This window comes from Pezoporus wallicus, unplaced genomic scaffold (genome assembly GCF_028554395.1).
Source record: "Pezoporus wallicus isolate ANWC-B61680 ecotype Strahan unplaced genomic scaffold, APGP_CSIRO_Pwel_v1 contig_3710, whole genome shotgun sequence".
Classification (NCBI taxonomy): Eukaryota; Metazoa; Chordata; class Aves; order Psittaciformes; family Psittacidae; genus Pezoporus; species Pezoporus wallicus.
In genome coordinates, this window is record NW_026640315.1 from 2,927,140 (window position 1) to 2,952,265 (window position 25,126).

The 25,126-nt window shown below is 39.5% G+C and overlaps 1 protein-coding gene across 2 annotated transcripts in view; it reads right to left on the bottom strand.

Annotated features, from left to right (window-relative positions):
- The window catches only part of ERN1 (endoplasmic reticulum to nucleus signaling 1), a 31,924-nt gene that overhangs the window by 1,608 nt on the left and 5,190 nt on the right, over nucleotides 1–25,126 (bottom strand). Inside the window, exons 2-18 of one of the 2 annotated variants that reach the window (XM_057418445.1) lie at nucleotides 20,950–21,061; nucleotides 12,375–12,408; nucleotides 11,332–11,404; nucleotides 10,278–10,350; nucleotides 9,083–9,205; nucleotides 8,149–8,250; nucleotides 7,405–7,666; nucleotides 6,687–6,765; nucleotides 5,754–5,916; nucleotides 4,607–4,725; nucleotides 4,098–4,292; nucleotides 3,348–3,603; nucleotides 2,504–2,594; nucleotides 1,976–2,165; nucleotides 1,421–1,520; nucleotides 804–1,003; nucleotides 416–563 (exon numbers count right to left, since the gene is read on the bottom strand). In XM_057418445.1, coding sequence (XP_057274428.1) covers nucleotides 416–563; nucleotides 804–1,003; nucleotides 1,421–1,520; nucleotides 1,976–2,165; nucleotides 2,504–2,594; nucleotides 3,348–3,603; nucleotides 4,098–4,292; nucleotides 4,607–4,725; nucleotides 5,754–5,916; nucleotides 6,687–6,765; nucleotides 7,405–7,666; nucleotides 8,149–8,250; nucleotides 9,083–9,205; nucleotides 10,278–10,350; nucleotides 11,332–11,404; nucleotides 12,375–12,408; nucleotides 20,950–21,061 — 2,320 coding nt within the window. Of the gene's footprint in view, nucleotides 1–415; nucleotides 564–803; nucleotides 1,004–1,420; nucleotides 1,521–1,975; nucleotides 2,166–2,503; nucleotides 2,595–3,347; nucleotides 3,604–4,097; nucleotides 4,293–4,606; nucleotides 4,726–5,753; nucleotides 5,917–6,686; nucleotides 6,766–7,404; nucleotides 7,667–8,148; nucleotides 8,270–9,082; nucleotides 9,206–10,277; nucleotides 10,351–11,331; nucleotides 11,405–12,374; nucleotides 12,409–20,949; nucleotides 21,062–25,126 lie in introns of those variants that run through there. The other variant, XM_057418446.1, reaches the window with a different exon arrangement.

The following is a 25,126-nucleotide window of genomic DNA, read 5'->3' on the forward strand; positions in this document are numbered from 1 at the left end:
CTGCAAGGAAAAGGGTGACAACAGGCTGCTGGGAAATGTTCTGTACCTTAGAAAAGTATGTTCTCTACTCCCTGAGCACTAGTGCCACTAGCTCAAGCACTGCCTGCATAGACGTGCTGTGCAGCCAACAATGTCAGTGTGATTATGAAAATCGAAGTTCAGCTCTTTCTTACCCTTAAAATGTATTAAATAACTGTACACTAAAGCTCACAGGGTTCTGGATTGTGTATCCCAGAGATGCTGTGGGGTACAAACTTTAAGAGCTTTACTTGAAGAGTACATTGGCTGTACAACTTCCAGTACTGCCAAATCTGGGAATCACTGTGGGCGTAGCTCTGTCCTTTCTGTTGGCATTAAGCACCCGGGGAAAGTTCACTAAAGCAGCAGTGCTTTATGGTTACCGATCTTTTCTTACCATGTCTCCCTGCATTTAAAGACTCCAGGCTGTATGCACCCAGCAGAATGTTGGCTTGCCGCTGCAGAGATTTGCCAAAGGGATGGCTGCCTTCAGATATCACATAATAAAAGACACAGCCAGCTGAAAAGATGTCCACGGTATATGTCTGCAAATAAACAACCTTTAATAGCAATAATACGTTGTTTTCCCCCTGAAGACTTCGATCATTGGTCATTTTGCATCTAAGAGCAGAAGAAAACTTTCCAGAATCACATATTCAGCTGCAAGCCAGCATGAATGCCCAGGCGTCAAGTACTGTGTGTCTCAAAGTCTGACTGCAACCATGTGCCACCCGTTGGTTGTGCTGCCTTCTCCCAGGGTACCCCGTAGAAAGATGAGCACTTACAGGGTTCTCTTTGCAGTCTTCACTCAGCATCTCTGGGGCAATCCACCCTTCGGTGCCCGGCACACCCGACCGGCGGCTGAAGCTGTGCCTGCCCACTGCCAGCTTCTTGCACAGGCCAAAGTCTGAGATCATGGCTTTGACTTTTCCATGGGCATTAGGCATCGAGATGAGGATGTTATGGGGCTTCAGGTCCCTGTGGACTATTACAAACACCCATTTACCCACTCCAGGCAAACCCAACAATATTTGTAAATATTTGATGTACTTGCATTGAAAGCCTTTCACAAGGCTGAGCCACCATGCGTTAAACCAAAATCCTGACCTCAAACTATTGTCTTTGGTAGAAGCTCATCACTTCTTTTATACCATTCCCACTAGTCACCGTGTTTTACATAATCCAAAAAATGCAGTGCTCTGAACAAATGGAACTGGCTGTGCAGCAGCATGTTGCAGGACAAGGGCAGTATCCGAGGACAGACACCACTGCTGCCAGTGGAGTTTCTACAATACACTTTGGACTTGAATAAAGAAGCTCACAGCACCAGACCAGCTTCTCTTTTCTAAGTTCAAGAAAGACAACGCTCCCCATCCAGTACTGTAACAAGAGGCGTTCTTACCGATGCTGAGGGAGTGCAGGTACGCAAGACCAGATGTTGTCTGCTGCAGGAGAGTGATGGGTTGCAAGCCATGGTGACTGAAGGCCTTCTGCTCAATGTACTATACATGACAATAGAAAAACAGGAGATTGAGCCACAAAATTGTTTATCATTACCCTCTGCATTAGTAGTAAGTCTGTACCCCTCACACCCCTGAAAAAGCAAAAGCAAAAAAAAAAAAAAGATTGGGTAACTTGTGCTAGCTGGTAACACATGGAAAAGAGCCTTTCATTCCTGGCTGAAGGTGCTGCTCTCTAAACTGTCACTCAGCACTAGAATTCTGTATAGCCCTGCGCTCCAAAAGCAAGAGTTTTCAAAGTCCAGCTGATAGGAGGGGGAGGATGAGTAGAAAGGTGTCTTTCTACAGGTCTGAAAACACCCTTGGTGCAAGAATGTGTAACTGTCACAGAGGTGATGGTGGGAGTAACTGGAACATCTGCAGCAGGCACTTACTTCAGCACCCCAAGCTAAAGGAAATGGAAGGCCTTCCAGGAAGAGGCTGTCACAAATTCTTACCTCCTGTAAGGTGGCGGCACACAGCTCAATGGCGATGTACTGGAACTGCCGGTCCTTCTCCGTGCAGAAGTAGCGGATCACATTGGGATGCTCATCCGACTCTCGCAGCAGCTGCACTTCACGGTTTGCAAAGCTGAAGCACTCGGGAAGAATTCTTTTCACTGCAACATCACGGTTATCAAACGTCCCCCTGCAGCAGGAAGGAAAGCCACAGCACGCTTTGCACTTTCTGTAGACATGGCAAGCTCAAAGCAAGTGACAACAGATGTTTACAGAGGCACATTAAAGCATTTCTCATGCTGGAAACAGATACGTTCGGTCATTAAACATTTCTAAGGGAAGAACAGTCATTTTTGCTCGTGAAGAAACACTGCATGGAAGTATTCCAGACACACGGAAAATACTTTCTTAAAAGTTTCGTATTTGTTCCTATCAGATATGTAGGGATATTTTATTTAAAATAAAAACCTAATGCAAATAAGACATTTATTGGTCTGTTTAATGCTGAATGCACGTATTGTCTCCTACCGGTAAACAATTGTCCCTTCAGCTCCATGTCCCAGTACATCTTTGGGGTTAAACGAAATCTTGCCAACCATCACTCTGTCTGCATCTGCATCTGGACAAAAACCAAGAAACAGGAACTGGTTTCATATGGGTCAAGTCAGGCTTTTGCAACTGCACATCCTTCAGGACCAGAATGTAAAAATCTTTTGGCTCATATTTAAATTAACAGCACAGATGATCAACACAAATGAAACATCTCCATTTTGGTACTCACACTGAGCAGGCAAATACTCTGGCGACCAAATGACTAACATCCAGTGTCAAACACACTGTACCCAGCACCTGACATAAGGACAGTGTAAGAGATGGGTGGTTCTAAGACAAACTCTAGGAAGCTTTACAGCTGTCTTATCAAGTGTAGGAAATACTCCTGACCATTACAGAAGTGGGTTTACCAGCAGTTCCCCTGATGAGCCTGGAGAGTGTCCTGGAAGATCAGGCAGGAAGGCAGGTCCTGCTGCATAATCCTTATTTCTTGATTCCAGTTAATCAGTTGTTTAAATGACCCTCTCTGGAGTGGCTACCTCTTATAAAACTAAACTGCCATGGACAACAATAACCCCTTAGCTGGTAATTACGACCTGGGTGTTTAGTTTCTAAAGCAAATAATCCTGCTGAAGGTTAGGGCATGGCATGGCCTGGCACACCAGCACCATGTGTACAAGCGGTCAGACTACATGAGGCTGCTGGTCCTTTTCAGCTTTCTGTTGTAAGAAGTATCTTCACTGTTTTAAGTGCTGTGCTGCAGTGTCATACAGTCTGGGCAATCAGAGACTCACAATAAAAGACACTGGATCAACTTTACCTCCATCTTCTTGCTCAGTGGAGAGGCAGCTCCCAACATCGGATGTGGAGATGTTGGAATAGGCAGAATGGTTTGATGCTCTGGGGGACACATTCGGTGTGCTGGCAGTGGAGCTCTCTGTGCGTCCATTGGAGGTATCCAAGAAATCTGCTTCTGGGGACATCTCACTGGGACCACGGAAGGGCAGTGACTGTTGCTGCAAGAGCTGTATCTTCTCTTCCAGCTGATGCTGCCTCTGTTGCTGCTGATGGACACTCTGTAAGAAGGGACCTCAGTCATGTAAGTGAAGGGAGGTTTTTACAGTAATGGCACACGAGGGAATTCTATAGCTATTGAGGTAGCTACATCCAAAAGGCAAGTAGCTGCTGTGACACTATCAGCCAAGCAGACTGGGGAGCTTTCACAGACATGTTTTCAATCTCATTCTGCACTTCCACTGCAAAGCTGAGAAACTGCACTGCTTGGCAAAAGCTGTTACTAGAGTGACCACAGAGGGATAAAGGCTTTGATTCAAAAGCCAGAAAACCTGATGGTGGTTCAGGTAAGGAAGAGAGGAGTGAAGCTAAGGGTGTTAAGATCATCTTCATGAAAAGAGTAACACATAAACCATCTGTTACATGAGATTTGTAGCCTCTGTGGGCAGGGATAAAAAACCCTGCAGTGTGTTACTTTCTAACTCCTGCACCATTTCTTGGGCTGCAAAATGTTACTCTGCAAACTCAAAAGCCCATCAAGCTAAATCAGCATTACCATTGGATAAGTGATGATAAAAGCCACCCAGCCCACAAGCAAGAAGGTGCTGAGGATGATGGTGGCCATGTCTTTTAACATGGAGTCCACAGGAGCCTCTGGCCGAGGGACAGGCCGAGCAGATTTCTCCTCGATATCCTTTGGAACATCAGGAGGCACTTCTGTGGAGGAAGAACCTTCAACGATATCAATCACCTAAAAAGGCAAAGGAAGCACTGTTAGCTCAGTATCTTCATAGGTAATGGAGCACCTACATGCCAGTCTTTCTGCTAAATCATTTTTAATGATTTCTAACCCTACCAAAGTCAAAGAAAGTTTTGCATGAGAACTAAAATAAAGCAGCTGAAAGCCCTAACTGTGAAATAAGGAATGACACGTCATCCTACCAGTGATTCTATGTGCTAAGTGCATGACATTCCTTCCGAGTCCTTCCCCTTCTGCTAAGTCCTTTCTTTCTACTCTTCTATATTCTTCTACCATCCGGTAAGATGATTATTCTCAACACAAACCTTTTCAATAGTGGCTTTTTCAGAGTCAGCTGGAATCACATTTTCAGGCCTCTTAGGTAAGTTACTTGGGAATTTCTCCAGGATCTTTGTAGGGGCAGATAATGGTGTTTCATGGTGCCCTTTAAATAAAACACACTTGTTGAAATAGAAAGTTGTCCCTTTTTCAGGAAGATATCCTTGATTTCAGCATCTCTGCTGACGAGCATCTATAAAGTTGATTTACAAACAGCTTGAGAACACCACAGAACAAAAGCTCAAATTAAAACATTTTCCCCTCTGTCCTTCCCAAGCAGACACAGGTATAGTGACACGATCCTAAAGCACCAGCTGTAGATTTAGTTCCCAGCCATTAGAGGAACACACATTACTCCTCCTAGCTGGCTCACTCTCAGGTAGTTTTGCTTTGTGATGTGGCCTTGAGGTAAAGATCAAGTTCTAGATATGAAATGGTTCTGAAGGGAAAGGGAACCATTAACAAAGAAAGGGAACACAGGAAGAGAAAGGTGGCAGTTAAAGAAGCTGAAAGTTACACCCTGTTCCTGCCACAGAGATCCCATGGCATATATCACTTAGTTATAAACTTGCATTACTTAAAACTGAACTCAGTTCTTTATTTTCAAAGCAAAATTGTAAATGCCCTGAAAAGTCAAGTCCAAATTTGGGGATCTGGGACACACAGGACAGGCTGACACTATTAATGTTATCTTCAGCCTCTGTGCCTTAACCCTCCAATGTAAAACAGGGATACATGACCACCTGATCCATGTGATAAGAATTAAAGTAACATTATGCACAATAAAAAAATCCAAAGGAGCCAGAATACAACATTTACAGTAGATAACAAGTTACCTCACTGAAGGAGGGGGCAAGTAAACAATAAACAATGTTTCACATATTGAGCTAAGCACTCTTCATCCTGTGCACTGAATAAAGCTGGGGCCTTGAGAAAAACAGCATGCAGGGTATACTTGAGGACATTAATTCACATGCAGATGAAGACAAATTAGAAACGACTGCCACAATTCAGTAATTATTGCCCGAGTTCAGGTAGTCATTGTGACTGATTTAAAGCAGCTGAAAACCAGCTCTGAGGTTTGGATTAGAACAGTCTGCCAGACAGCAACACAAACCAAGGGGACAGAGGTACCTATTAACAGCCAGTCGTTCCAATAGTGGAGCTTGTTCTTTCCTTTCAGCCTGCCTGAAAACTTCACATCCGTACTGGGGGTGATAACACATTCCCCATTGTCTTCAATTGTGACTCCTTCTGTTTTTGGACCCTCCAGTAAGGGTATGGCACTGCCACGGGGCTAGAAAGAGATTGGTGTTACCATTAAGGAAGCACATTGTTCCTACAATATTCAAATAGATAACTAAATAAAAAAGGAGGTCAAGATTGGTGGGCACACAAAAATCACTGGCAGCAAAGCCACTCTTAAGTACATATTGCCACTGCACCCTTGGCAACTGCTCCAACAGCCTTGATCATTAGACCTTCTAAGTTAGGTGTTGCCTAGGAGATGAGATTACTCTCTTCTGTTTGAAAAGTTAAGCAGGATTTTTATATCCTACCTGGGCAGCCACAGTGTGAGCAAAACAAAACTATGATGCAGTTTCCTTTCTACGGGGAGTTACTTCAGCACAAAACCCCACCAATTTTAACATTAACCACAACACACCAACAACAGCACATGGCAACCTCTGCTCCACTCCTGCTAGACATGCCTGGCACAAGTCCTGGCGAGCTGCAGTTACTTCTCTGCATTGCAGCATTTGAAATGATTTCTGAAACATGGGCATGCATTCTAAGGCCTACTGCTAACTGTTTCATGAAATATTGAATTCTCTATGAATTTCTTGATAGCAATCTGCAATTTAAAACTAAATGTCTCATAGATGTACAGCCTTCAGTGGTTTTTCTTCTATTTTAATCATATTTTATTATGGTAAAGTTGTCCTTTTTTTAATGTATTTTTAGGTACATTTCCATTTCAGCAATTTTTCAAAGCCAGGACAGCACTAATTCTGTAAAGGCACTTTTCAGCAGGTGTCAATTCAACTCCTGCAGCTTCCAACTTACCACAACAGTTACTCCTTCATGCACCATTGATGGCGATGCATACAAGCTGGTGGAGTATTTCCCTACATATAGAGTTGGTCTGTAAAAAAAACCCAGCAAGTGTTAGAAAGAAGTAGACAAATGGATGTTTTCCCATCTGAGCTAAACCCTCAGCAACACAATCCCACAGAACCAATGCAGGAGTTTTTCAAATCATCAATATTTGTAACTTGAAAAGCCTGGATCTGTAAAATTGTTTTACATACTGCTGCACTATGAAGCCATTCTTGTTATTATGACTGCATTATTAGTTCATTATTCACAGCTACTCATTTGATGCAACTCAAGTCCTGTTTCTGCATTATTCAATCACTGATACTTGCCAAAATGCTGTGCACGTTTCTTATCACATGAAGTGCTTCACATTATAAAAAACAATTCTGTTCCACATTATAACAAACTGTTCAACACAGAACATCAATAGAAGTTATGAACATACCTTTTTTATGAACATATCCTAAGTTTATGGTAGGTATGGGGTTTTTTTGGTCTGAATTTGGACAGTAAAAGATCAAAATATGATATAAAATAGCAGCTGGAGAACTACTAGAGCTGCTTTTATGTATTCTTTTCACCATTTTGAAACTTGTAGAATAATCCTTAACTGCATGTATACAGATAAAGTTTAAATGACAAAGCTCATGCAAATAGTGAGAACAACAGGAATATTCATGCTCACGTCAGTTTGCTCTTGGTCTCTGTTTCCTTTGGGAAAGGATATTTCCACTTGGTAATGTGTCCAACCTCCCCAGACATGAACGTCAGGTACCGCAGTGTTTCAATCCCTATGTTAGTGTGCATAACTTTCCGCAATCCTTCACGTTGCCAGATGTAAAAAGCTACCACAGGAGAAGCGTAATTCTGAATCCACAGCACATCCCCCGACTCACTGTCTACGGTCACCACCAGTCCATCTCCATTAGACACAAAGTGGGACATTTCTACAATATACAAATATACAGGAGATTATCTGAATTACTGCAGACATGCAGTGTTAATAATACATAGTCACAGTTCAAGCCTTATGTTAACTATGAGTCCATTTCACTTTGTACTGCAAAAGAACAGCTGATCAGTGACTCAGTCATCAGAATTATGCAGATAAAAGTTCAGCTGCAACTCAATGCAGCAGCATCTCCATACAGTGCAATAGCATTGCAATAGCTTTTTCCAAGTGTGCACCACAGCTTAGGTTTGCCTCCTCTTCTGCTACTTTTCACCATTTTAAAGAGTTGTATCTTCATCGATTCAGTGTACCTCAAGCTACGTAACAGGCCCTAGATATTATGGCACATAAAGGATAAAGCCTGGCAGGTGCACATCAACTGCACAAGAATCAACCAGACAGCTTGACCTACTAATTATAGAAAATAAATAAATCAATACTCCTGCCTGTATGTAAACCCCAGAGCCCAATTCTTACTGTATTTTATGTCTTCATCAGGCAGAGTAGCTGCATAATCAAAATAGGTGGCATTCCATCGCAGCTCCTTCTTCTTGGTGTCATACATTGTGATCGTGTACTCTGTTAAAAAATATACAGTCTGTGAAGCAAAAAAACCTATGAGAGAATAGAATCGATCATCTCGAATCTGAGACACTCTTCAGAATACCACACATCATTTCCTGCTCTCTGCATTTCATCTTCCCAACACATAAACATTTCACAGCTCTTAAAGGCCACAACACCCAATCCACTCATACTAATCTACAGGAACCTCAGAACAATCCCCCCCCACACACAGTTACTGCCCATGTTACCAGCATTTTGGTTTTACTCCACAGCTTCTTCTGCTGTATTTTGTTTTACTTACACATTTCCAAACCCTGCACTCTAAAATTCAGCATACCATGTTGTGTAACTGAGCCATCACACTTAAAGAACACATTAATACAGAGGTTAAAGAAAAGTCTGTAACACCCCCCCTTTTTTACTAGTCAACACCCCCATGGTGTTGGTCTGAATCTAGAATGCTGCATTTGAAGTTTCAGTGGAAATGCTGGATCTCCATTTTCTTTAAATGGTTTTTATAAAAGCTGTATGTTACAGAGCAAACTTGGGCTCCCAGCTGCCACTGGAATGTGCTGTTAAACAGAATATAAATGCCACTCGGTCAACAAGAAGAATCATGGACCATGCCTACTGAGAAAGTTTAAAAAGATACAGTATCTTTCTGTGCTGTGGATAGTTCATAATGCTGTGTGCAGCCTAAAACTGTAAATTACAAAGCTTCTTTTAAAAAATAAACTTGAAAACCTGACCTGATCACAAGGTTCCTTATTATGATCCTGACCTTTAAGTACAATGACAACACCACGTTTTATTCTAAGCTGTAGAATAAAAAAAAGCGTATGACCTGTTCTGCCAAGATATAGGAGGGATGTTGACGGGCAAAGACTTTCTGCAAATGATGAAGTCAAGGTTTGCTGTTTCTCCCCAGTCATGAGGTCAATCACATACCAAATATCCTGCTTTTTACCTAGAATCAGAGTTCAAACCACATTAACATTCAGTTGGAAAAACTGCACTTCCACCAAGCTTCTCACACTTCTTTTTTCTTTCGTAGGCTCTAACTTAGCATGAATAAAGCATTTTTAATAAAACAATTCTCATACCCAGGCTTAGCACTTAGCACTACTGGCCAGATCCCAAATATTGACAAGAAATCCCAAATACAATATTTAGAACAGTAAGTACTATTGGCTGTATTATTTCTTCACACTGATAAACTCTGATAAGAGTTCTGAGTGAGCTAGCAGAGGAGGAAACTGAAGTGCTAATGTTGAAGGACATTAAGTAGAAAAAATTAAGAGGGTCTACACATTGAGTTAGTTAAGGACTGTAACCCTAACATCCCATTCAAGACCACATGAGCCATGGCCTTCAACATTTCTCTGATGCTAAAACATGTGTTGTGTTTAGAAGCTTTAAATAAACATTTTTGACTCCTTTACTCTAGAGACACAAAGTGGAGAAGCAGAAGTAGGTATAAGCCTTTCAGATTAAAAAAACCCCAACCCAATAATAAGTTCATAAGTTTATCCTTCACACATTTTACTGCTCTGATAAGTAAGAGCTGCAAATCCATCTGTAATTAGAATTAGTCAGGACAACAAGCCATAAATTTGTTGCAATTTGTGGTATAATTGAGCTGACTGTATCTCAGATAATGGAGGATATGTAACTGTCTTGCAATGGAATTTCTAATTTAATTATAATTGTCAGGCAGTCAATCATATTTATAAGCTTAAGATGATTTTAATTATATGTCATATTTTGTTGAGAGATAGCATCTTGGGAAACAAAAGAAACCCTTACAGGCTAATCACTGCTTAGAAAAGCTATTTTGTCCTAAAGGAAACGTAGCTGGTTTTTGATTTTCAAAAAGTAATGGAATTCTATATTAATCAGATTTTGTCATTAGAAAGATTCATGAAAAACTATAATTAATACCCAAAATAAAGCATTTTTCCATGCAGTCTACCTGGGAATCTACATTTTGTAGTTGCTGAACATCTTAAGAGTCTAAGAGAGATAAAATTTGAGCTCACCCATGTACAGGATCCCATCTGAACTGCGACAGGGAGATGCCTGGACCAGCTCTGGGATAGTAAATGGAAGTTTCTGGGGAAAAAAAGCAAACAACAATCAACCACAATAAAAGCTATTCACATTGGTGTGATAGTCATCATGTTTGTTCACAGAAAGGGATGGTCAGAAAACTTCAGAAATCTCAAGTGACAGGTTTTTAGTGTTTGCATTATTGCAGTGCCTGAGAATGCAGAATTTCAGGTCAAGGCCGTGCTTTGCAAACCCAGAGATAAGGGAATGGTTGAGTAAATACTAAAATACTTAATATCAAAGTTCTTAAGGGAAATCAGAGAAGAGAGACTTGTGAGAAGTCAAATATTTTATCCCAGTATCCCCACAAAGTTTAAAAAATAAGAGGCAAATGTGAGCTACTATCCATGGGTTACATGGACTGGTGACTCTTCTGAAAGGGTTCGGCATTTCTGTCTGCTTACTAAATCTTATAAGGACATCTAAAGGTATCAGCACAGAACATATGTTAATCCTGCCTTTTGGCAGATGGGTTTAAAGAATTAAGCATTTGGGTGAAAATGGCATATATTTGTATTATTCTGGGGGCACCTTTCCCATCAAATCATACAGAGATTATCCAGTATTTAGGTAATACTGCAAAAAATTCATTTGTCATCATCATTATTTTAGCAAGCTATAGAAAATAGTACAAGAGGAAAACACACGAGCAGTGTTGATATTTTCAAGCCAAATTTATGTCCTGATGATCACAAGAAAGGTGGCAACCTTCTACTCTAATGATGTTTTCACCCTGCAGAGGTGCTAGCAACACAAAAGAGGGCACTCTCATTCCAAAACCTTTACACTGACACAGGCTGGGTTTTGGCTGCTCTGATCAAGCTTTTCCAAGAAACTGGTACACTTGTATTAAACAGCACAAAAGCCTGAAAATCTTTCCAGTACTGCCAAGAAATCACCAAGTTCCCTCAAGGAGTATCCATCATGTCAGCCTGACTGGGGCACTTTTCTAAAAGTTATCATAGAAGACGAAAATATACTTACAGTCAAGCCTTCATTATTCTTGCCACCAAGTGTGTACAAACTGCCATCATTTGGGTCAGGAAGAAACGCTGGCCTAAGATTTAAGCAGCGATTACAAATGATAAAGTACTGTGCTTCTCAGAGAACAGGAAAGCACCTATGGGAAGAACTGGCTGCACAGAGTTCATCTGACACTAGATTTTTTACTTTATATTACCCTTTTTTTTAAAGTTTCTTTTATTAACTGTGAAAATGAAACAATGTATCAGTTCTGAAATGAATCAACTGATTACTGATACATTTGAAAACGCAAAGATCCCAACATGACGGGCAAATACGCAGGCAAACGGTGAAGGCTTTTAAAGAAGATCTATATGCTTTTAAGAGATCTATAGGCTTTTAAAATGCCACAGAATTAAAAACAAAGCAAATAAATCAACAAAACCAGCATGAGGCAGGCAAGGAATAGTAAAAGAGTTGCCAGAACCACATAACTTTGAGAAAGCAATCCCCCCTCCATCCCAAACTAGAGAAAACACACTTAAAACCCAAACCCCAACATCAAAAACAGACCACAAAAAAGACTTCAGAGACAAAGGTGAAACCCCACATTTTCTAGTTAAATGTGAGATTGCTATGCTGAGGGAACTACTCTGAAGTAACAGCTCAAGGGTTTTATCTGAAGATTCTGGTAGTGGTAATGGTTGGAGTTTCCTATGCTTTATCATTGTTAGTTTTTTATTTGAAGGAATGAGCACAGATCACTCCCGAGCTGTTTCTGTCATTTTCACAGCTGCTCAGGAAAGACTGGCACAGTCGGCACCCTTGATCTCAGAACCTGAGCAAGGGTTTGAGACAACAGTCTGCAGACAAGATGTTTCTTTTTAGCCCTACAAATAACAGAATTATATGTAGCTAATTATATCCTTTCTGTATCTGCACTTTAAGCTTTTGTAAAGTATGCAGCTTTTCTAGAACATAGATAGTTCCAGTTGAAATTAAACCAATTTCAAGACATCATGATAATCAATCATGCTGTAAATGAGATAAAGCAACAGACTCACTCTTCCACATGTATTGGCACCTGGAGCACAGGATCTGCACAAACAGAAGTAAAAAAAAAAAAGTCATAATACTGGCAGTTCAATTCATTGAACTCACCCGATACAGGATTAGGTCAGGCCTGCAAGAACTTGCTCATGTTTGAGGATGATGCATGGAGTTTGAACATGGCCATCTCAGCAGCCTCAGCGATCCCGTTTGATCATGCAACTGGGTTTATAAAATGGGAAAGTACAAAGCACCTGAGAAGTTTTAAACCTTCCAAAGTTCCTTACTCAATTTTATTCACACTACTCCCCAGCCACCCCTGGGGGAAAGACTTCAAGAAGGCTGTACTGTAGCAGTACCGTATTGTACCCTGAGTGTTCTCCTTCTAACTTGGACAGAGCATACAGCATCTGTTAGAACTGCCTGTACACATGTTCATAAAAACTCTTGCTTCCAACACATTTGTGTTCAAAAGCATTTAAAGTTCCTGGGAACAACCCAGCTAACTGGAGAGGGAGCAGTGCTCTAGACAAGCACTGAACCATACTGCACCTAGCAAACTCACTGCTCAGGGTGCAGACATGTCAAGTTCCTGCTTTACCTATTTTTCTCATCACATGGTTACCCACCACTGCACTGGCATCTCCCACACTGGCAAAGACAGTGTCAAATACCAGTCTCCCTCCACATCACAGCAACTTTCCTCTAATGCAGGGATCCTGCAGAGCTGAGGGCCAGCTGTGGGAAGAAACCCACTGGACACCAGACACAGCCTAATCATGCTACCTTATACTCAGAGCTTCCTACATAGGGCAGCAAAAATGCCAAGATAATTTAGCTCATAGTCCTAGGCACTGACAGTCATAGAAGATGGATGGCAAGAATACCTATCTTGAGCAATTTTTCTCCTAATGATGAATTATCACCATTATCACTGTTCACTGCTGCAAGATGTGAATGCTATGCAAGTGCAGAGCTCCACATCATCGCATAAACTCAATTTAATTTATTGAGAAGCCAAGTACACATCAAAAGGCCTAAGAATAATTAACACTGAAACAAAGGAGATACGTAATGATGAATCACTTATCTGTCTTTACAGAGCATGCTGCTTAGCCAGACCTTTATTCTATTAACTACATTAAGCAACTGATTTCTATGCCTTGTGTGAAGACCCTGGTTTCAGGATATGCTGGGAGGGAGCCCGTGCTCCAGACTTTCAGTTGATTATAGCTAATTATTTCTCAGTGTTTGCTTCAAGTATTCCATGAGCTTTATGATATCTAATGCAACACATGAGGACTTACATCATCTCTCCATTACTAAAAAAAAGGCAAGCAAGAAAAAGCATTAGCTGAGCATTATATATATGTGAAAGTACATATACTTTCAATGGCGATATAAATGACCACTGAAAGTTAGTTCAACCTCTGCAGTTGAATTGCTAGGTTGAACTACTTAAAAGCAAACAGACTCAAATGTTTCTCCAAGTCTAAGTGAAACGAGCTAAAAAGAATAAAGAGATATCAAAGAATACAGGCTAGACTTCTGATATTAATAAATGCTTTATGGGAAGGGAAGCTCAGTTTTGCAAAAGAAACAGCATCACAAATCAGCAGACAATGGCACCTGCCTCAGTTGAAGCAAGATTCAATGCAAATGCTACAAGCATTGCTAAAGGCAAAAGCTAGATAAACTCTGCAAGTCTTTTGATGAACTGATTACACAGTGTTTCACTTGGTAAAGAAATAAACTGTCACTTGTGGTGATGATGACTATTGCTTGACAACAGCAATCTTCAACAGGCTTGAGCAACTCTGTCCTATCTACAAACACCTCCTCAAACGATTCTTACTGATAACAAAGCCACACGACTTGTTTTTGAAGTGGTAACTGACTGCATACACACTGCTTGAGTATACAGCATAGTAATGTAGCTTTTCTTTAACATCACTTACCAGTCAGCCTAGGCAAAGCATAAGAAAATAGTTTCATGTCCACATTATACTCTGAAACCTTTAAACTTAATTTTAATAAAAGGACAGGTTATTGTCTGAATTAAATGGAAGTGTGAAGTTGCTATATGAAATTACAATATAAAACTAGTACTGCCTGAATCAAGCTCCAAACTGCCTAACCGCACTGCTGCTGATGTAACACACATGCGCTTTACAGCAGAACAGCACAATGAGATTTCCTCAAACATACTGGTATTTAAGGTGGCTTTCAAAGAATGCTCAGGAAAACTTGAAGAATGACAGGAAATTTCAAAAGACAAATTCTGTTTTCTAGCAACTGATCCTGGTTTGTCTATGGCACTTGCAGGAGAGTCTGTTTAGTAACACTTTCCTATAGCTCCCCTTCTGCCCCCAAAATATAGTGAACGACACTAACACAAAACAGCATTTCTGGACTAATAACTTATTTTCACTTGATTTTCTAAGACCGAGCAATCTACTTAAAAAAAACCAACTTAGAACAACTTTATCAACACACGTAGCCTACAATTCAATAAATGATGCTGGAAATCCCATGAATGCCTCTTCAACTTCTGAAGCACTCTTACCTGTCACAAGACATGAATGAAAGCCTTATGACAAGTTCCAAGCTGTTCAGCATGTGCTGTACAGAAGCATCATGCTCATGAGAAAGCCCATCAACATTTGTTTGGCATCATGTCTTCACTACCAAGAACAGCACTTTATCAGAACAGGAAAAAAAATAAATAAAAATACCTGCTTTTACTTCTTTTCTCAGTAACTGAAATGTGATTTACTAACACAGATAAAGAAGAGGCAGACAGAACAGATCAAAATGTTGTTACAAAGTTGCAGGAATTTTTTTTAGTACTTATTGGCACATGAACCAAAACCGTGATTATTTTCATGGCTTCCAGCAACACTTTAGTGTATATGAGTGTATACAGTGTATATGAGCTGTTAGAAGCAGTTAGTATCAATGTGATCTATTTCTATGCAGGAGGCTACTTACAATGGAGTGAACACAAACTAATGGTCAAGTTTATTTTCTGAAACGAAAGGAATTCTCCTTTCACTACCAGCACCATCCGCCTGGACAACCAGGCTGTGGAGAGCCATTTCTCTACAGTTTCAGCTACTGAGGTGACGTAGATTTTCTCATTTTCTTAACACTTCCATGATTTTGAACTAAGCTTGTAGTTCTGCAAAGACACTTTGAAGACAGACAGTGAACTCTCCACATTCACTTTGATGTGGTTTGGGACATATTCCAACTTCATTTCAAAGTTTGTTTTGAAATAACTCGCTTTGAGATAAAAAGAGAATCTTGAGTTTAATTTATTGTTGTCAGGTTTTACAATAGTTTTCATATGCATGATTACAGACTAGTAAAGAAACGAGTCATAACTGAAGTCACCTTTTGCTGCACAATGGGCAAATGGAAAAAGCTCTTGCAAAAGTCAGAGAGCGGAGGCCTTATCTCCAGTGTTAACATGCTAAGACTGGAAACACTAATCCTGCTTTCAAAACTTCCCTGAATTGCAGTTCCCTGTAATTAGGTAAGTCATTCTAATAGGCCCAATCTGTTCCAATACCAACAGTGATAATAACCACTGAACAAAGCTGTAAGTATTCTCTATCAGAACAAAAACCTTACAGAGAAAATGTGATAAAAATACATCTGCCCTTCCCTTAAGATTCCATTTGCTGTAGCAGAGGAAAAAGCCAACTTCTTGCAATGCCTTACATACAGCTTTCAGAATGATATCCTGTCCAAAAAACTTTCCACTTTCTAGACCAAGAAAAGGTATAGAAAAAAAACTATGGAGTACGTGGGAGAATGAGTACGGAAGCAGGACGCCATCCTGCAAATACCTGCAATGCTGGAGGGAAGACAAAGTCTTCTATAGATATTTTCATGGATTTGCAATTTGTTTTTCCTAAAGCCTCCACTAAGGTAGATTATGTTAATGATTTCTACATTAAAACCCTACAATTCAATACAAACTAGTTTTAGCTTTCTGATCTGGTAATACACATCTGTACATAAACAAGCACATGCACCCACTATGAGTAACATTATTGTCACTGATACTCTTCCTTCAATTAATTCAGCAAAGTACATCAATACCCTCAAGCACAGGAAGTTCAAGGGCACTAGGAGAATAGAAATGCCATTAAAAAGACTGCTGATACCTCTCCATGTTATTGTAGAACTTCAAAAACTTTATCCTGTGAGAACTGAAAGGCTTTCAGTTTTACAAGCTGATAAAAAGATTTGTAAAATAACTGTATCAAGAATTAAAAGGGCATTGACCCTAGATTGTGAAGATTTATTCTAGACCTCCAAGAGTTTATTCACAAACAAAACAGCTATTATAAACCTGTTAACATAATGACTGTCCACTCATTTAGTAAATTATCTGGCACAGTTATGCTTCCCTGAAACTCCCAATTGACCTTGCAGCAGGCAGGTGCCCCAGAACAGTTTCAGCTGCATCATGGCCAGAAAATATTTGTGCCTCCATCATTTGCTTGTGAGTGGGCAGAATTATACATATTTCAGGTTATTCTGAAATAATTCTAACCCATATTTTGCATACATATATGGAAAAAAGCCACATATATATACACAATATTTGAAACTATAACCATAATGCTAACTATAATGTGTTTGAATTTTCTTCATGTTTCACAAACACGTAAGATAAAATTAGCCCTCTGACCAAATGCCAAGTCTTCTGCAGAAGACAGAGTTGCATATTTTCATTGCTGTAATGTGCCCTTAGGTAGAACTGATGACTGAAAAGGAGAAGTGGGGGATTCTGAAATCGCAAAGGAGTTACTGCCCCACTGGAATGAGCTGGAAAAAACGGTTTCCTGACCTGAGGCCCCACCATCAGATTTGGGCTAACAGGACAGTTGAAGGTCATGTCACCCTTGCCTGCTGTTGCAGTTACAGTAAATGAGGTTAGAGATATTAACAAACTATCCTGTGGAATTCACTGAAAAGAGTATAGGTCTACAATTGCTTTAACAATCCTTATCTACAGTTACACGCAAAGATATTTCTTCTTTCCTGTGAATAGCCACTGTTATTAGAGCAGGATCTCAGATTTGCCCTTCAAAATATGCATACTGCATGCCATTAATAGATACAGTCTTTAATCATCTTTGTATTATCATGACTAGCCACTTAAGCCCATCGGTTATGAATATTTTTATATATATAAGGTATTAGAAATCAAAGTGGCTTAAACTGATTGTGGGACATTGGTTTTTTGATTGTTACAGCAAACTGAAGATCATAACAAAAATTCTGCTGGCTCTAAATCTAGATCCAAATTTCTCTGTATGTTCTTCTGACAAATTACTTGGAATTAGTTTTTGGGGAAAAAGCTTTAAAGGAGCTGGCAAATATAAAAAAGATCACTTTGAACAATACAGAAGAGCACACAGAAACGACTGCAGAAGAACAGAGAAATACTTTGTCCAATAGTAGTTTTGGAACACTACATTCTTAACCTCTCAAAGCTCAACATTTTGCTCATTAACCCAAGCTCTTGAGTTAACGAAGACATATAGGATGAGTTTCACAAAGACGTGAAGGAACAGGACAGTCTCCAAATCACATTCTTAAAGCTCACATCGAAATCAGAATTGCGGATACAAAGTTTGACATGAGGAAGAGCATTCTCCAGATTCTGCCTTGCTAACAAGTTTCTTATTACCATTTCTATCACAGTCTACTTTTTTTACCTGTATGTAAAAGCAAACCTAAAGCGCTGTGCCCCTGCACTTTTCAAACAGGTCTGTATGAATTACAAAGGAAGCTTCATTTCCAGCAGTTCTGGGGAAGAGATTTCACCCTGAGTAATCTTACTGAGGATGCTCACTATGTATCATGCTAGTGGCTAGTGCAGAAAACAAGGAAGCCTATCAAACTGTCATTTGGAACTGACAGCTCCTTTATTGATCAGAGATGGCACAAAGAGCCTCAGTCTTAAATATGTGCCACACTTTTCAAAACTTCTTCCAAATGAATGCATTTCAATACATTGTGGTCTTGTGGGGTCACAGCAGGAGCAAAGGTGCCTCTCAGAAACGTGGGGAAAAAACAAGTGTGTCATCTTTCTGTATGTGTATTTTTCAATTTCATTCCAGCTTTGCAAGACCCAGGGAACAAGTAGCATCAGTCACCTGGCTACTGGAAAAATCCCAAGAGCTGTCAAACAGTAGGATCCATTGAAGCCAACAGGAAATTAAGGTATTAAGTGCCCTCAATAAATAAGTCAACAATCTCAGCACATGTAACTGCAGAGAAAACAACTTTATTTCTGAACTAACGGAGAGTCCTGTTACTAACTGACCCATTTTTTTTTGCTTACTTTATGGGGAGCACAAGTATTCAGACTGCCTTTCTCACCAACACTACATGAAGGCAGGAAACCCAAACACACTATTGTGGTGACAACCACTGACTCATTTACTCTGCATACCTAAGAAGAGCTTCAGTGCCAAATTAAAACAAATCACACATGGCAAGATTTTCATTTGTTTAAGTACTGCCTGATAATGAACCCTGCCTTGGGTTCCCCCCTGCCCCGAGTGAAAATAAAATGTATATGGATTGTCCTTTGTTAAATACCTTGCTGCTTAAGTGCAGTAATAAAATCCTCCCTGTTGAATGCCACTGCAGTACTTCAGATGACCTCCCCAGCTTCTCAAAGCATATGAACTACAACACATGGTTCACTGGCAGACAACCAAGGTAAAATGGCACCTGCAAGAACACTGCTTGCAGCTTCCCACCAGGTAATTCTCTGCAGCAATACAAGCATATTGTTGACATGAACAGTGCAAAACTGTGTTTATACACTAACATTAATAGTGAATTCTACATTATTCATAGGACATGAATAAGCCCAGGACTTTCATGGGCTGTTTGGTTCGAGCACTGTTGTATCTTTATTGGGCTTCCCAACAAACACCACAGTTTTGAAGAACTAAATTAAACCCCTCCAATTACAAATTAATTCATCAATTCATACGCAGAGGCCTGTCCCATGGACACAGAACTAAGACAACTCCTGAAGCACTCTGTAACAATAACAACTATCAGTTTTGTTTCTTACATTGACCCATGTGTGTTCTATTACACAGAAACTAACTAATGGGCAGTAAGTGCTTTACAAAAAGCAAGTGAACATACCTCATGTACATAAGATACAGAGTAATACACAGTTAGCAACAGAGAATAAGTAAGTCCTACAAAATTAAGACTGCCCAGTCTGGCAGTTCTACTGTACCAACAATAGTTTTGCAACAACTTTTTTTTAAACAAGGGAAGTTCCTTGAGCAATACACTGTGACCAAGACCCTTCATTGCCAAAGCGTGTTCACTTCTTCCTCAGAAAACCTCTTCCCAGTTACTAAGTCTTGCTGCAAGCAAAAGCCTGTTATTATATCCTTCTAGGACAGGACTAAGCAGTGGATGTTCATGTCAGTTGAATGACAAGCAAAAACCAGAAAGCTTCTTTTAACACCATGGTAGCCTATAGCAACAATGAAGGAGGAGGCTGATAGTTTTTTTTTTTTTATTCAAGCCTGTTTAGGGAAAGGAGAGGTCTAAATTTAAAGAGGAGAGAGGGAAGACAATGCAATCACACCTATTAATCAAGATCCTTTGAGAAAATACTTGCTCACCCCTTTTTCACTCCCAGAGGAGATACAAAAGCATTCCTTGCTCATTCATGAAGTTAACTTTTTGTCCGGTAGATCTGCATTCAAATATGAATGGTTTCATAAATATGAACAACTGGTTTGCACTGTAGACATGTATGGATATGCACAATCCATTTCTTACCATTTCAGCTCACCTACTAAACTGACAGCAGGTTTAAAAATAGAGGACAAAATGATGCAATCACTATTACTCCTTCCCATTTGACCTGCTTTCCAGTTTATTTTCAGAAGTGACAAGAAAGTGCTACTATCACTTCTACCATATGTAATCACGGTCCCACTAAAACAAATTTGTATTACATATTGATTTTTTTCATGAAGACAGAGCTCTCGCTGTTCAGTAACTACAATTACAAAATCACTTCCAGTCACTGAGCAACGTTAGATTGTTTTACACAAGTACAGTTCTTTTTTTAAAAGCTGTGCTCTTGAAATGTCTATTATAGAAAAAAGACCTGAGGTTTGCATGATATCCACTGCACCAGTGAATGAAGGTGTCCAGAGACACAATCAAGCAAGCCTTTTGCCACCACTTCCACCAGCTAACACTCTCATTTGACATCTATTCTGTTTATGCTTGATTATAGTGCATTCATGCTCATAAAGCTCAATACCTACCAATTATACCACTACAGCTTAAACATTCCAGCAAAAACCACCCACCCATAAACCTGGAAAAAAACCTGCAAGTGAAAATATGAAGATGAACATGATTCCAGAAACACTGTAGCTGAGTTCTGGAACAAGAGCAAAAATAGGAAAGAAAAGAAAGTATTTACCAGGCCCTACAACAGTTTGAATTATCAATCGATTTGACTGTTCTTACTGTTACCGAGTAGAGGGCATGAGAATATCTCCTGCTCACCTTCTTTTAAAGTCCACTTGATCGCTCCTGTCCGCTTGCTGACAGCATGCAAACTTCCATCAAGGGTTGAAACAAACAACAGTGTTTCTGGCAGAGTTACTGAGCTGGTGCTCTGGGAAAAAAAAGAACCCAAGCAAACATATGCTAAATGTATTTATTACAGAGTTTACTTGTAACTGTCATGCAGTACACAGTCTAGACATCACTTCTTTCAATTGTACAGACTGGACAACATTCTTTTTCTGTTAGAATTCAGTGATTTATGTACTTTTTTTGCAGTCAACATTCTAGAACTGTTTAAGGTCTGTAAACATTAACACATCCACAGGCAGAAAACAGTTAATTACAGGATTCAAACCTCAATTTGAGTTCTAATCATTCTGCCACTGGGAACACATACACACAACGTATTTACGCATATGGGTACAGAGCTATTTGGTGCCTGCTGTCATTCTTACAGCACAAGCAACTTTTGAGCCTGGTTATTGGAGAGCACATACTTTTATTTAAAAGGACATCACACAAACATGAACAGTGGGGCTAAGTCCAAGGTGTTTCAACACACAAAGCAGAAAACGTGTGTTAACTTAATGTCTACTCTTCCTACCTAAAGATGATCCCAAAAACCCTAAGACCCACCCACACATTTCCATCTACCAAATCTCACGTTATTGCTCCAGTAACTTGACATTTGTGAAGTGCTTCTGCATTCCTCATCTGCATGCCACCTGCTACATGTAGGAAGTTTCACAGTTAAATATAATTCTTAACCTACCACAGTTCATGAAATAAAAGTATATGTTGTACTGTAGAATTATGAGTTTCCATTCTTTTGTATTAGAACTTTTGTTAAAGCTAACTATTGCAGCCACTGTATCAAAGTAATTATTGAAAATCTCATACTTTAGGTCCTTTTGTGCATGAACTCCCAAAACAACTTAGGACACTGTAAGTTGATTTACAAACACATAGTCCAGTCTTCCCACCTTCCTTAAATAAGCATTTAACAAGCCAGATCCACAGATTCTGCAAGCAAAAAGGGAAGACACAACCCACACTCCACTGTCACATCCATTTGGGGCTGAAAGCCATTGAACTGTGAGGCTCAACCTACCCTCGTAAAACTAGCTTTGGACAAGAAGAAGGGAAGCTTGGGGTTGAATTCTAGTTATCTGCGCAGCTGCTCTTACGCAAAAGATAAGGCTTCTTAGCAAAAAAAAAAAAAACAAAACAAAACAAAAACCTGCTTCCTGTACAACGCCTTAATAATCTAAGAAGTACAGATGTATAATCTTCCTCATGTGGAACAGTGATGAACAAGTGGGGCACTGAGCCATGTCAGTGCTCCTTGCTTCTAAGATTTTCAAAATTTCAAAATATACTGGAAACAGTTGTGATGAAAATAAGCAACCAACAATGGTCAAAATTTATTCCAAATTATCCTTCGAGCAGTAACATTTTGCACTCATACTGACTTTCACTTGAGCATCTCAACCCATTTTACAAAAAAAGCTAAGCTAAACAATTCTGGTTAACAGTCATTCATGATAGGTGAGGAATTTCTTCCTCCTATATGCAAAAATGATGAAAAGTCAGTTTCATGTTAAGATAATCTATATTTAATGCACAAATATAGATATATTTCCAGGCTATTGTTTTATATACGATGCAACTGTTGTTCAGTTTCTTTAAAAATTACCTGAGAACCTTTGTAATAAATGAAATAACTTAAAAGCCTCAGCTGCATAAAGCTACCTGCAGGGCTCTGGGCTTACAAAATAGAAACAAAGCACAACACAAAACATGAACCAAAGACACTGAATTAATAGCCCAGCTCTGAATTACAAGTAATTGCACAAACAATGCCCATCAGGTGAACTGCATTTAATTAAGCATCATTCTCAAGTGTCAGATGTTGCAGGCAACTGTTTAGAGTGTGCACTGCACATCTGTGCAAGTTCAAAGAAGAAATCACAATGAACTGCCAAATTTGAACCACTTCTTACAACTATTTTTTACGCAGACTTTGGACAAGCACATTTCTGCTTCCTCAACCCAAACAAATGCTTGTTTTCGCTGCAGCTCTACTCACTAAAAATCCCTATTCCAAGGAGTTTAACTCTTCCTCCATCAGAATCATAGATAAGGCAGAAAACGTTTTTAGGCAATATTTCAACACAACAATGTATACAGTATAAATCTTGCACATTAAACACCACCAGGAACACAAGAAATACCTACTCCATGAACAAAAACATTTCATTTAAAAACCAGGAACAACTCTGCTCTTCTACCAAAAGAGATAAACCAAAACCATCCATTACTCAAACTTGATCATTTTACTTTAAAGATACAATGAAACTGCATCTAGAGCAAAACACAGTAAACTGAGCAAGAACATACAACTGCTAAAAGCAGGAAGTGAAAATTATTGAAGTTCCTTTAAAGTGCAGGTGAGAACTTGACAACCAGAATGTAATGACTAGTGTTAATGTTTAGTTACAATATATAGCAAATCCACATCTTCCATGAATGCAGACTAAACCTGTTTTGCTAGATTACTTTTTACTCTCTGCACAAGTTTTTCTTATCTTTTTATCTTCTTATCTTACAGAATCAGTATATTCACCACAAAGCATGTTCTCTTCCTGTTGTCTGAGAAGCGAATAAAGCATTTGCCACAAAAAATGTGCCTCTCTAAAATAACCACCGTCCTTATTTATGGTTTATATTAAGTACCAGTAATATACAATATTTGGAAAATTACTTGTTGTAGATCTGTATATTTAACATTTTCCTATTTAATACTGGAATATCCATTTGTTGTGGCATCAAAGTTATAGAAATCATGGAATTAAGTGTGAGCTCTGAAACTCTCCGCAAAACATCAGTAACTAATACTGTCTTCCAGATTATGGATATTTTAGAAGGTTGCCAGTGCTTCGGACAAACCAAAAAGTACTAATGGGGAAAGGGTTCCTCTGCACATTCTGCAGCCACAGGAATATGAAAACTTTACCATACATCTCCCCTCCAGATAATTTACACACTGAACAATAAAGAAAGAAAACCATAGCTGAAGAAGCTATTCACACGAGTTGCTGTTGAAAACCAGATGAACAACTGAACACTGCCCACAGGCAGAACTACCTAGAAACCTCCCAGATCTGACTAAGATCATGAAATTACAATAGTTTTTAAGCTTTTCAGTGTAGTATCCTTGGTGTGAGCGGGGGAAAAGCAACTCCCATTCTTACAGTGCCTACTACCACTTTGTGGTTAACAGAGAGATGTGAACTCTTCCTGAAATGGCAAGTGCTTCTTATGGCACTCACCAGCATCAAGGGAACAGAATGGAACAGTCCTCTGAGAGGCAGGTAGGTCTATCAAGCCAGAGAAATCACCTTCTCCTTAGAGGGCTCTGGGCCCAGTTCTGCTCACCCTCTCCACTCTAACTGGCTTTGTCTTAACACCACTTTTTTCAAATGCTTTCCTTCCCTTTCACATTAAGCCTGTAAGTTTTACTGCTTTTGAAGGGCTTTCCTATATTCAGCCATTAAGATCACACTGATGCTGTCACTGCAACCCTGTGTATCAAAGACACCATCTTCCCTGGGTGAAAGACCGAATATAGGGCAAATTTCATTAGTTCTTTCTTTACTTCTAAAGTTGTATTTGCAAACATACCAAATACATAAAATACCATATATTTAAAACCTTCCATTCACTCACACTTTTCAAAGCATGGTATCATACAGTTGAGATTAACCAGATGAGTAATAATACACTGACACTGCTGAAGCTTATGACCTAAATTCAAAAACAAACAAATGAGTGGGTATACTCTGCAATGCGATGTTGCTAATTTATTCTGACCAACATCTCCAGTAATCACTTGCAGAAAGGGCCAGGGAGTTAGTAACAGTATGGAAACAAGGATTTATTCTTGCAAATTGCATAAAACAATAGACAGAAAAAAAAACCAACAGATTATATTTAAATAATCAGCTGTGTTTCACAGAGACGCACAAATAAAATCCACTTTCTCTTGATTTTATCAGTGCCTTTTGTGAGTGGCTACAGACTGCAGTGTCAAGGTTGCAAATAACAGACTTCATTTTGAACATAGAGTTTTATAATTAATTGACTAATGGATTTATCAAAGCCTGGAATTAGC